At 42.1% G+C, this 13,415-nt stretch overlaps 1 protein-coding gene across 1 annotated transcript in view; it reads left to right on the forward strand.

The window, feature by feature from the left end:
- The window catches only part of LOC105299172 (bifunctional heparan sulfate N-deacetylase/N-sulfotransferase 3), a gene marked incomplete at its 5' end in the record, with an annotated part of 105,440 nt that extends 103,813 nt beyond the window's left edge, over positions 1-1,627 (forward strand). Inside the window, one exon of the mRNA XM_011370780.1 lies at positions 1,366-1,627. Within this exon, the coding sequence (XP_011369082.1) occupies positions 1,366-1,485 (120 nt within the window). The remainder of the gene's footprint in view (positions 1-1,365) is intronic.
- Positions 1,628-13,415: the final 11,788 nt, after the last annotated feature.

Raw genomic sequence — 13,415 nt, forward strand, 5'->3', positions numbered from 1 at the left:
CTGAAGTGAGTCACAGTGTGGGACAGTCAGACAGTCAGTCACCACGTGAGAAACACTAGGGACGAGCTGACAGGAGCTGTTCCGAGCAGGGCTCCGGGCATAAAGATGAACGACGCAAAGTTCAGAGAGAACGTGGGGCCGGCGACCGTGACCTGGATGCCACCCGAAGACCCGGCTGCTCCCTGCATGCCAGGTCTGGCCGGAGCAGAGGAGGCACAGAACGACCGGGTTTTTAGGCCCATGTCTGGGAGGCGGCCAGCCGTCCCCAGCTTTTTCTGGCCTGACCACGCCCGCTGAGTCTGTGGGCTGAGGCAGACGGAAAACAGACTGACGAGACAGATGGACGCGTAAACCACAGAAGGGTCTGGGTTCTCCCCGGTCACGGCGACGCTTCGCACAGAGCACAGATGCTCAGCCTAGTTCCAGTGAGTTCCATTCCTGCAGAAATCCCTGTGTTACATGAAGTTATCGATACAGGATGAGGCTTTTTCTATGGCATTTAAAATGCAGTCCCACATATGACATTTAAAAGAACAGCACGAGGAATTAGATAAAAACTTTGAACAGGTTGAACTCAACAGAACATCTCAGAATAGTATAAAGGGGAGGGTGCAGATGCAGATGCAGATGCAGAAACCGCGCCCCCTGCTTACGACCTTTCTGGCCCATCACTGAAACTGGATCGAAACCCCCGCCGCCACATGCCGTGTCACGCACAGCCCTTTCATTTCTGCCCCCTTCGATTGTTACAATGTTTTTCTTTATTGATGGGAAATCTACCTCCCTATAAGTCAGGATGGCTTGCAAGGCGTTCTGTTTATTCACTGGGTCGAACAGTACAAATGTCCCAGGTCACAGAGTTACCTGGTTTGCCGACTTGCTTTTTAAGGCTCACCACAATACCGTTTCAGCAGTCGGCATTTCGCATATGCCTTAAAGGATCTCTAAAGTATTACCTTCAAAATATAAATGTAAATCAATGATGACAAAGGGATATCTTATAAGATAGCTTTGCCAAACTATTTCTCCAAAGCTGGGATGATGTTAATAGAGCTTACTATTAAATACTAACAGTCGTTAAGCTGTATTTCCAGCAACTCAATCTAGTTATTTTTAATATTTAATTCTGCATAGTCGAATAAATCACATTCAGTATGAAAGCTCTTTTCCTAGTGAACAGTGTATGCGTGTAGAGTATCCTGAAGAACAGTCACCGTGTTTACATTATCCTCGATAGTCCACATGCACAATATAAATCTTAATCCAGGTATGGTGCACTTGATGCAGATTTAACCACGGTCAGAGGATATGCAGTGTACTGTCATCAACAAGATAAAAGTCCCTTTCTCTCCCCTCCCCCCTCAGAGCAGAGCCTTCCTCTCCAGCTACTACCGGGACCACAACGTGGAGCTGGCCAAGCTGCTGCACCGGCTGGGGCAGCCCCTGCCGGCCTGGCTGAGACAGGAGCTGCAGAAGGCGAGATAGCGCTGGGCACGCCTGCTGGAGCTCCACCTGCCACGCAACACTCACCTTTCCCAAAGCCACCAAAATGCCGTCTAAAAATATACCTCTTCAAACGAGAAAAAGGAACAAACTTCCTTCCATGTGCTGGCATGTGGATGATTAGGAACAAATAAAACAGGTCTCTGTTACAAGCCTGGGGGCTGATGGCCTTTCCCTGGACCCGGGCACGGGCCTGTGGGATCGCCGTGGGCTACGGTGCAGCCCATGGGGGTCAAGAGCAACCGGCAGAGACACCGAATGCACACGCAGAGCTGTTCCGTCCCGCAGTTAGATCGACACTTTTGTATATGAACTAAGATTGTCTCTGTAGATTTTTAGACCACAAAACGAAGCAAAATAAACATCACGACGTAGCATAAAGCACCTATGAAAAATGCTTGCCAAAATAAAACCCACTGAAGTATTTAGAGAGAATTGTAAATTACAGTTTGTGCTAGATCAGAGTGGAAAAATTATGTATGAGCTTTATCTGCATCAAAAAAAAAAAGATAACTGCTATAGCAAAAAAATGTGATTTTTTTTTTCAAACACACAGTCTCGTGCATTTATATAAAAATTACTAACTCCTCTATCATCACGTGATTTTTATACTGCTGTAAAGCCGTTGGCTGGGAAATAGAAACATAAGGAGTATTCCAAAAACAGTAAATGATAATGCTAAGTGGACCGATTAAATTCTCTCAGGGGAGACACTGCAGGGACCTGACGACACCCCACTGACGACCTCTGTCCCCATTGCAGTCCTCACTGCTCTGCAGAAACGCCCACACGGGATCCGAGGTATGTGACGTGCCCAGAAATGGACCGGCTTGTAAATGCGAACGGCTTTTTTTTACTGTTTCCCGGAACAAAGCCTATTAAATGAAAACTAAGGACAGTTTCTCTAGGTGACATGTTATTTACATTTAAATGAGAGAGAGACTGCATTGTTTTAGATAGTTCGAAATGAAATCATATAATGCAGAGATTTATAACAAAAACATTAATATATGATTGTTCATCTGATATTTGCAACAATAATTTTAATATGAGGCGGAAAAAAATAAGAAGGGCCAAGTCCCATTTTTTTAGACTATTTCATACGTCACTCATAGAAGAAAGTAGAACATGGTTAAATTTATGGATTATCTACTAAATTAAATGGAAGTACAAAGATGAGCCAGGCATGGTTCTTAAAATATATTTACATTTGAATTTTAAATGATTATATGATTAACAAAGTATTCGAAAAAGAGCGTCATACCTATTTTCCCGTGTTTCTATTTACTTAAGTTTTAAATGTACTCTACACAGAAAAAATTCAAGTAGTAAATAAATTCCGTGCTATGGTTATATAAGCTTTTATGAAATGCTATCAAAAGTATGATTAGGAAAAAAAAAGGTATGCAAGGAAAATCCAAAGTTCAAATATTTTCATTGCCATTATATGTGAAATTATATCAATTATTCACATATTAGAAAACAGATTTTGAGATCTTTCCACTTACTATAAAATCTTTACGTTATAATTATTAATTAAATGTTTTTAAAGTTTTATGAATCCAAACGATACACACATTCTTAAACAAGCCAGTAGCAGAAAGAACTAGAGGAAGAACCAATGTTTAAGACGCCCTGACTGTAAAAGCAAAATCGAAGTCACCTGGACAGAGACGCTTACGGCTGCCTTTCCTGACGCAGCACTGCCCGACGTGCTAGGAAAATAAATATGGCCGACTTAAAACCGGTTTAAGAGGGTTAAATGTAGCGAGAATAGGCCCCAGCGATATCTTGTTTTCATTTTGACATTTCTACTGACAAAAGAAAAAAAGAACAGAAAAACTGATACGTGCGTGTTTCGATGATGAGATGTGCATCTAAACTTCTAGAGCAAACTGCTCATGGCATGATCTTGTCTAAGTAAACCGAGCCAATGGAACAGCTCGCCCTTTGAGATAATGTTAAAAACATACTGGATGGGTGTCTATCGAAAGCAGAAAGAGGAAGAGGTCATACCAGAATTTACTCATTCCCAGTAGAAGGATCATGCCACCTAGAGCAGCAGACTTTCGAGAGGACTGTGACCACTCCGTGTATCTCGGAGACAACTTTAAATTCTAGAGGACAGGCATACTTGCCATATCATGTACTCCAACAGCTGGTTATTGTGCTATTCCGAAAGTAACGAGAATTCACACGAGGAAAGAACGTGAGACCATGTGATTTAAAACTGGCTTTGTACAGAATCTCTTTTTCATTGCTTAAAATACAAAGCTTCCTCAGGAAGAGGTGAAATGGCTCTTTCAATGTTTATCATTCACATTGAATGAAAATTACTGGAAACTTTTTTTTTTCTCTGAGCTTTCTAAAACAAAAAAAAAACCTGGATATAATTCTGATAGCAGCATGGTACCTCATATGCACAACAATAAACTGTGATAAGAAACGAAGCGTCTGGGCGTGGTGATTCGAGGGAGGGAGCAGCCAGGCCTTTCGTGCGTTCGCCTGGCGCACAGGCAGGTGGATGCAGCGCGCACGCACCGCTACGGTCCGAAACCGGGAGGTGCGTGGAAGACTTCCGAGTCGGGCGTAAGTACGTTTATTTTTAATAACACAACCTTTCCAAGATCTTTCTCATCATGTTATTAGTTCTAGTAGATGTTGAGCAGCATCTGGTCTTGCTCGTGGGACCCCAGGATAAGAGAATAAGAGACCCCGCAGCTGTAACTGAACAGACGTAGGAACGTGAATTCTCGCAGCACTGCACACCCCAGTACTCTGCTCTGTGCCCACGAATGCGCTCTTTTCCTTAGAGCTTTAAAAGGTGTTCGTTAGTCTCTTTTTAATTAGAAATCTAGCAAAACGATCTCTGCAGAGAGCGGTTTGGGGGTCTAGGCATTCATCGACATTTCCCATGAGCGTTCTTTTCTCTCTCCTAGTCTCTTTACTTTCTGGACGTCAGATATTCTCGGGCTGCAGCCCACCCTGTCTCCATGTCCCCAGGGATTGCTGCCAGGCCCATCTCCCACACAGTTCTCCAGTGTGGAATATACGTCTGACCCCCAATTTTCTATCTGACCAACCCCATCAAGTCTCTGGCGTATAATGACTTATAATCCTATACTTTCCAGAGGTATCAACACTGCAGTTTCCAGGAGGTGCGTTTTAGCTTGAAGGCTCACTGGTGGGGGTGGGGGTGGGGGCGAGGGGTGCACGGAACTGCTCAAATACTCTAGGATGAAGGGATTCCTCTAATTTCACATTATATTCAGGAGCGGAGCTCTGCTTGGCCAAAGCTGATTCTGCTTGGCCACCCCCGACACCACAGCTGCCGCCTTCCTCCAGCCCGTCCCGCCCCGCCCCGCGCATGCGCACCCATCCGCGAAGAGACCCGTGAACACCTGCGGTCCACAGTCTTTCAGTGATGATTTGTGTTGGCTCGAAGTGTTTGCCTTCTCTTTACTTACTCTGAGAGTAGACTAAATTTCGTAAGGTCAAGCCATGAATTTTACCTTCGAGGATAAAAACTAAAGACAAGGTTGACATTGATTCCATTCCCAAGACAATCTAGACTCTACTTTGAGCAAGCCTCTCACCTGTGGCCAAGGGTACGTAACAGAATTTGGGGGCCACTTCCCCCACCCAGTGCCATTTGTTGTCTTTGCCGTTTATTGTCCTCGACCTGTTGTCTATAAGAGTTCTCTATATAATCAGTGCTCCTAAAACATGTCACAAAGGATTTATTCACTTACTTATTAGTGCCTGAGATTTATTTTCTAGCATCCCCTTGCGCGATCTTAATCTTTGAGGTTTTATCCTTTCTCAATCTGTTCCCAAAAGTTACAAATACAAAGATTAATAAACCACGAAAGTCGAATGCAGCTATATTTTCACCCACTCCTTCAGAGCACCCCTTAGAGACGAGAGAAATCATGAATAGTGTCAATAACTATTTAAGAAAGACATTCACCTGCCAGATTTAGGTCAAATATTTTATTTGCCTAGCAGTCCCTTTCAAGGAAGTCAAAGCAAATTTCACAAATTAAATACAGCATAAAGTCTCCGAGATATTGTTAGGAAGAATATATTCACCCACATTTTATCACACAGAAAACTGAATTGAACTGAATGAAATGTAAAACATTTCCAAAGCGCACAGGATCTGCGACAAATCTTACAGAAAACCGTCTCCAGCAAGCTGCTGCTTGCTTCTGAGGGAATAAATTAGGTGCAGGAAATGGCTTCTGTCTACATTTCTTATGCCAAAATGCTCTATTTCAAATCAATAACCGAAATGGAAACCAGATCTTGCTCTTAAATATTATGCATAATTTATACAGTTGGACCAGAGAAGACTGGCCTTCTTCTTCTCTCTATTTGGTAAATAATATTCTGAATCTGAATTTTTTCAGTTTCAACCACTTAAAACAGAAATGCAGGCTCAAAATGCTCTGTACTCCTAGGGTTTTAGTGTATCTTTTCAGAACCTAATTTATGTCCCTCAAAACAAATGAAACTTTTAAAGGCCCACAAAAAAAAAACAACAAAAAAAAAAAGTTAACTCAAAATCAAAACAAAAAAACGAAAAAACAACAAACAAGTAAAAAATAACAATTTTTAAAAAAAAGAAAAACCAAAAAAAGTCCCAACCCCAACCCCGAACAAACGGAAAAAAACAAAATGGTTCCAATTTCCAACCCCAAAACAATGCAAGGAAGGCCTCCCGAAGAACGGAAAAAAAAAAGAAAAAAAATGACCCAAAAACCAAAAACCGGTCCTAACCAAAAAAAAATGGGGAAGGCCCCTTTCCCTTGGGGCCCCAAACCCCCCAAGGCCGGGGAAAAGGGCAAAAGGGGCCCCCCCCAACCGCCCCCCGGTCCGAAAACGGAACCCCGGCCGGCCCCGCCGGCTGCCTCCCGCCCCCGAGGGGCCGCGTGGTGGGAGCGCTGGACACAGAACAGGGGCCCGAGCACTTCGACCCCACCCCCTCGCTTCTGGTCCGCTCTGGGTCCCTGGTGAATTCAGCAGGAATCTTTGCTGAGTACGTTATGTAAGCCACAGACATAAGACTAGACACAAAAATAAAAATATAAACGAATGCTCAGGAATTAGGAAGAGGAGCAAGCGCGAGAATGGGGAACAGTAACGCGAATGAGCGACACGTGTGCGGAGCCGGCGCGGCGCTTGACGTCCACAAACCCAGATATTAGGGTAAACGGTCACCGGAACTACGGACGTCACCAACACGACTGGCACAGAAGTGGTCAAGGGGACTCGCCCTTGACAAACGGGCCTGGAGCGAGGGAGCAGAGAGGAATGTTGGGGTTGTTATTTCCAAGTGCATACACCACTTTTAAAACCGCACCAGCGACCGTCTATCATTTAAAATAAATTAGTCTAAGTATACTCGACCGACAGTGTCCAGCCTGGTGGGAAGATCACAGAGGCCAGAGATCTAAAACACAGGTGACTTTAGCATCCGCGGGGGGGCCGTTATCCAGGAGGTAAGCAATAGGTAAGAGCGAGTTCTGTAGTTCAGTGAGTATGGTCTGGGCACCCCTGGCAGACACATGTCCCTTTCAGGGGGTCTGCGAAGTCAAAGTTATTTTCATCATAATACTTACTCTATTCCTGTCATTGTGTTTGGGTTTTCACTGATCTTGCAATGGCAGCGACGGGCCAAATCGCCAGTGCCAGCATCGATCAGACAGTAGCGTCGGCCTGCACTAGCAGTCACTGTATTCACGCCGTTAACAAAAGTCGGCTTCACCAGGAAGATTATTATTATTAAACTCCAACCCGTGAGTACCTGTCTTTTTAATACTCTCTCTGACAAAACGTGAAGTTTGCCTAGAACACTTCTGCCACACACTGAAGGAGACAGTTGTCTCAAGAAAAGCAGAGGAGTAACTGTTTAAGTTGCGAATTGAACTAGCTACTTTATATGTTTTAAAAAATGTTGTTCGATTTGTTTGAACTAGAAAAAAATAGCTACTTTATTCTGGAACATCATTTTTACTTGAAAGAATGACTGACAGAGAACTATAGCTAACAGACTTGAGCAACTGCCAGACATCTTTTGGAAAAGAAACAAAGTGAGTCTGTCACCTCAAGAAAAACAACTGACAGTATTTATTGCCCGTGATAAAATTTGAGCTTTCAAGTGAAAGAATGTTATTGAACTCGTATCTGCTACCTGCAGCTTAACAGCTGACTAGTATTTAAATACTCTTTCTAATGGGATGGATGGTCATATTAACAGGTATGATTTCTAATATTATGTAATGAAATGTATCAACGTTAGCAACGTATTTTCCAAACGACCAATGAACGAGGTTACAAAATAGTTACATACGGCACAACCGTTGTCATGGTAAAAGATCCATTCTTAGAGCGAGATGAACTAATAGTTTTTCATGTAGCAGAATATGAAAGGTTCATTGATTTGGTCTCAGATTCCACATTATAAATATCCTTTAAGAAAATACCATTTGTCAAGTTTTAGTGTAGTATCAAAGAAAAATATCCACAGTTATTTGAAAAGACCATAAACATACACTTCCCTTTTCCAAATACATATTTGTGTGAAGTCATATTTTTAAATACTTGAACAAAAACAACATACCAAGATAGATTGAACGCAAACATAGATAACAGAATCCGTCTTCTATTAATGCAACACAATGCCATTCTTCTCAATGTTTGTTGTTTTGGAAAACATTAAAACTATACTATTATTATGGACTTGCTCTTATTACTTTTAAATTAATATTTTTACATTCTTCGATCTAAATTTCTAATACAGTAAATAGTGGTAGATGTAACTCTTATAAACAAAAGCCCTTTGGCGCTCTCAACAGTTTTTTTTAAACGTAAAGGGATCCTGAGACCAGAGTGCGAGAGATATCACAGGAGCTGTAAGTGATTTTAATACCAAAAGCCAAGACTTACACCATAAACAGTGGCACAGAAGAACACTACAAGTTCCATCCTCTATGGAGACTGCAGAAATCACTACGAACAGCCCTTTAGATCCAAGAGGACCAGACAGCCGGGGCCAGGAGGACACCGAGTGACCTGCACCGAATGATGACTGGAAGCCAGAGGCCACTTACCCAAAACCGAACTTGATGAGGTTCATCCCGTGCAGCAGAGGAGAGGTGAGGCTTGGGCCCAGATGTCACACCGTCTTGCCTCCTGTTCACTGTCATGACCCCCTTGGGAAAAAAGAGAGAAGAATCATGAATTTCACTGGATTGTCTTAAAATAGACTTAAAAACCCCTAAAGCAATGAAACATGTCTTGAATGGGGACAGTTACTGAAAATGAAAGGCAGCTACGTGTCCGCCCTGGGTGTGGGTTATGGAACTTATACCCGCTATATGAACATCATTTCCCAGTTCGTCGGTAGCGATGGAGACCCATGGAGAAGGAGCAAACGGCCAGACTGTTGACAGATGCCTCAGTTAGGAAGAGCCGGGGGAGACACAGTGACACTGTGGGCTCGAGTCTGCAGATGGGGCACAGCTGCAGAGTTTGGTCTTCCTCCCAAACAATCTGCCCGTCCTTTGGCGGACACACCCTAGGAGTCACACTCCCGTGTGATACTGCCTTGCATGGGGGTGGAGCCTGTGACTATGTTAAGATGCTCACTCTCTGGATGAGCGCACCCTACAGTCAGCCTGTCAAGAAACCCCGCTGGCTCTATCTTCAGTCCCATCTCAAATCAATCACTTCTCAACAATTCCACTGCTGCCGCCTTGTCCTGAAATAACGCCATCTTTACTTTGGAGAGCTTCCCTGCTTCCATCCCTGTACCCTATAATCTCGCCAACGCAAAACCCAGAGTAACCTTTTATACACCAAGTCAGAGCACTCGTCTGTCAAGAGTGCGGCAGCAGCTGCCCTTCTCAGCAAGAGCACAAGGCCTTATGGGGTCTGACACGCACGGCCTTCAAGTTCCGGTCCCTCCACTCCCCCCTCTCATTCCACACGGTGGCACCGGCCTCCTTGCCGATGCTCCTAGAGCCTTTGTGTTGACGGTCCCTCAAATGCCCACATGCCTAGCTCCTGCACTTTATCTGGGTCTTTGCTCAAATGTCATCATTTTTTAATAGTCCAATACTGACAACCTTATACAAAAATTCACTCTTTCCCTATCCTCTGCTCTCCCGATTCCCATTGCCCTGATCGATTTTTTTTTTTTTACCATAGCACTTATAATCTTAAAACTAACTATATAATTTACGGATTTCATTACATCTATTGTCTTCTACTCAAATAAGCTTCTTGAAGACAGGCGTATTTCTGTTTTCTTTCATGACGTGTCCCCACATTTATGTGTCTAGTCTCTGACACATAATAAATACTTCTTAAATGAATGAATGCATTTAGCAATAAATAGCTGGGGAAGGAATAAAGGCAAAGGATAACAGTTTTAACATTGCATTTTTTCTTATATTTAAGTGTTAAAAAAGTATATATTTTATAAATCAATAAATTTAACCAACAAAGATATATCTATTTCCCCAATCATGCAAAACTTTACAACTCTATGTCTTCTAAATAACTAGGAACAAATTCAGGCATTAAATAACAATGAAGTCCTAATAAAGAATTAAAATTGGCAAAGTCATTTTTAAATGTAAGACACACCCAAAAAACTAACCTTTACAGAGTGCTTTCTAATTACCAGCTTATTCTTATAAATTATCCTAATAATAATACCTAAAGGGAGATACCACTGGCCTCCTTTCGCAGATGAAGAGATGAGTTTGCAAAGGATAGATAACTTTCCCAAGGTCATACTTCCCAAGAAGCAAAGTCAGACTTGAGTTTTGAGCCCAGATTTACGTTCATCATATACCCAATATTATTTTTACTCTTTTGCAGACAACGCTCAGATCCCAGGTCTAACCCGAGGTTAATGACATGATTTCTCTGTGCTTCTCTTAGCTCATCTGTTAGAGGGAGATGGTAATAGCGCTTAAATGGCTGTGAGGGTGAAATGCGTTCACTCGTGAGCAGAAAAGCACCCAAACGTGGGCTGTTTTCGTTATTGTCACCTCCTCGAGGTGACAACAACAAATAACTCTCTTTTTCAGACCCTTTCCTATCTGTTCATTTCATACAATTTCTCCCCTTAGATCTTCTCGGGCATTGCAGTCCAGTGCCCCAAAATATAAAGTGTGTTCCAAAACTATTATTGCTTTTATTTAATTTACTGAATTCCATGAATTTCTTTCAGGATTCTTCTGATTTCTGAGACATACTGTCCATTTACATAAATTATAATACAAATAAAAGGGTTTTAAATTAGAGGAATAAAAAAGTAATTTCTCTGGTTCTAATTCTACTTGGTTTTCTATAAATTTACTTGGATCGGACTAAGAATTACTAAAACATCTTATATATTAAATTGGCATGTTCTCATATACCATCTGAAGTCTTTTATTTTACTTTTTGAAAAAAGAATGTTAAGATATTTCTAGATTCAGCTCGAGCTTAAATTTTTCAATGTTACATAAGTCTCGTCAGTTCTTTGAGGATCAAATAGAAATTAATCAATAGTCTTTCCTGTCTCATGAAGAATATAAAATTCTAACACCGGGATTCACGACAGCAAAAATCTATTCCAATTATAAATACAGACTAATAGGGATCAATTCCAGAGTTAGTCATAAAGCTTCCCCTGTGAAATGATCTCCATTATAAAATTTATTATCTCACAGGAGGAAAAAAAATCCTCGATGTAAAACTTCTCAAAGACAGAGGTAAGATGTGCCCGGGACCAAACGTGTCGTTTTGGCTTTACTATACTAACTGGGAATTAATTTTTCCCTTTGAACACTGTGTATAATTTCCCAGGAAATTTTCTTTCACTCCTGGCTTCCTTGTTCAGCAAACATCCACAGAGCAGGGAGCACGCAGCAAATATTGCTGCAGGTAAGGCGAACAGTACGCGCTCATCCCTGTGCTCCGGCGGATGGGCAGAGGAGAACGTTTCTCCAACAGCACCCGTGTGCTCTTCGATCCACTCCACATTCAAGTGTCAACTCAAACGCTTCAGGCAATAGGACATGAATTAGATTTCGATTTGACTTAGTATTTTAAAAACAAAAACATCAAATTTGCACATGAAAAAGGTCTGCAGTATTTCAATTTTGTTTTCAGAATCTGCATCTGGGAAAAGTTGTTCTTTTTTGGTAGAATCCAAGGTTTTCAATATTTACTACGGATGTTTTTGTCAGATGAGACTGCAGTCAAGAAGGGAGGCTGGGAGAAACAGCACATAGGCCGACATTTTCATGTTATCATCCACATGTTCATTTACACATTCATGCACGATAATATATGAATGTATTTCATGTTAAACCTGTAGGTTTTTAAAAACACAGCTAAATAATGGGGTAACAGAGCCACCTAGTGGCGCCTCATATGAATTGGATGCTTCTAATTTTCATTCTACTGCTTTATGTAAACATAAGCTTATCTCACTAATATAGATAAGTATAATCTTTATATATGGTGGATCAAAGGAATTTTGTATCTGAGTACTAGAGTAAATCATGAAACATCTATAAATTATATTATAGGGGAAAGTAAAGAAAAACAAGTAAAGAGAATTTTAGCAAGTGATCATTAAATTCTCAAATTATTTTAACATGTCTAGCATAAAAGCATTAGATATTTTACAAATGTTAGCCTGTAGATACTCTAAAACAGTAAAAAGGATTTCCATTTTAATGTACTCTATTCCTATATTAAGTATTAAACAAGCAATCTTTTGCATAAAGTGTGCAAGACAAAAAACAAAATAAGAAAGGGGTCTCATTAGTAAGTAGATTAAACCAAAGATGAAAGGTCATGAACCATCTAAGGAAAGAAAGAAAGAAAAAAATCAAGCTTTTGAGCTGTTAACTATTTAATGAACTATGAGAGCAACATCTCACCAACATGTGCGTCTCTACAACCAAGTCACACCATCCCTCGTGATGACAGAAGCCAGTTTAAGATCGCAGGACACCTGGGCGCCCCACGGTGTGTCCTGCTGAACCACGCAAGACTCCGCAGCCTGCCTGCTAAACTCCCCGATAAATAGATATGTTGTAGACACTTAATGGGGTCACTTGCTCTATCTAGCACCCCACTTCCAAAATCTCTTAGACTCACCATCACCTCAAAATTCATTGATCCTGCTTATGTTTTTGATGTCCCCTGCTCGGTTCTTGTGCTCTCCCTTTTCACCTAGTTCAGAGTCCACGGCAAATCAGCACAGCCACGCCCTTGCACACCTGTTGCCCTCCTCGCTCCCTTCACTGCCTCGGCAAACCCCAACCCTAGGTCACCCCAACCGCCAGCTTTACACTCACCACCATGCAGCTGAGCTTGGCGTGGCAAAAATACACAATCGTGCTAGTTTTTAAATCGAAAGGGGTTTAAATTCATTACACGGGCCCCAGTAGACCCTAACGTGACCTGAGAATCCTTCTGTGTTTCCCAGCCCATGCACACAGTCTCCTAATATATGTCTTCTCGCTCAAGTACCCAACACTCCCGCCCCATCCTCGCTCCCAGTTGATGAACTTACTTTCTGTTACTTGGGCGGGGGGTGGGGGGGAATTAACAGAAGAGAGCATTGGCTGGTTCGTACCACCGCGTAACTCACCCACCCGCGTCTGTACCCATCTACAGACTCCATTTCTACAAATAAACCATTTGAACCATCTTAGGCGAATTCCTGCTTTGCACACAAGATCCCACATCAACCAAGAGAATCACTAAATCTCTCCGGATTATCAATTTTTCCATTTCTACTGGATCTTTCCTAGCAGAATACAAACATGCTTTCTGTTCTCCCGTGCTCACAAAACAATCCACTCTGATCCCCCATCCCTCTCCAGATATGGCCC

The sequence above is a fragment of the Pteropus vampyrus genome, unplaced genomic scaffold (assembly GCF_000151845.1).
Source record: "Pteropus vampyrus isolate Shadow unplaced genomic scaffold, Pvam_2.0 Scaffold174, whole genome shotgun sequence".
Classification (NCBI taxonomy): domain Eukaryota; kingdom Metazoa; phylum Chordata; class Mammalia; order Chiroptera; family Pteropodidae; genus Pteropus; species Pteropus vampyrus.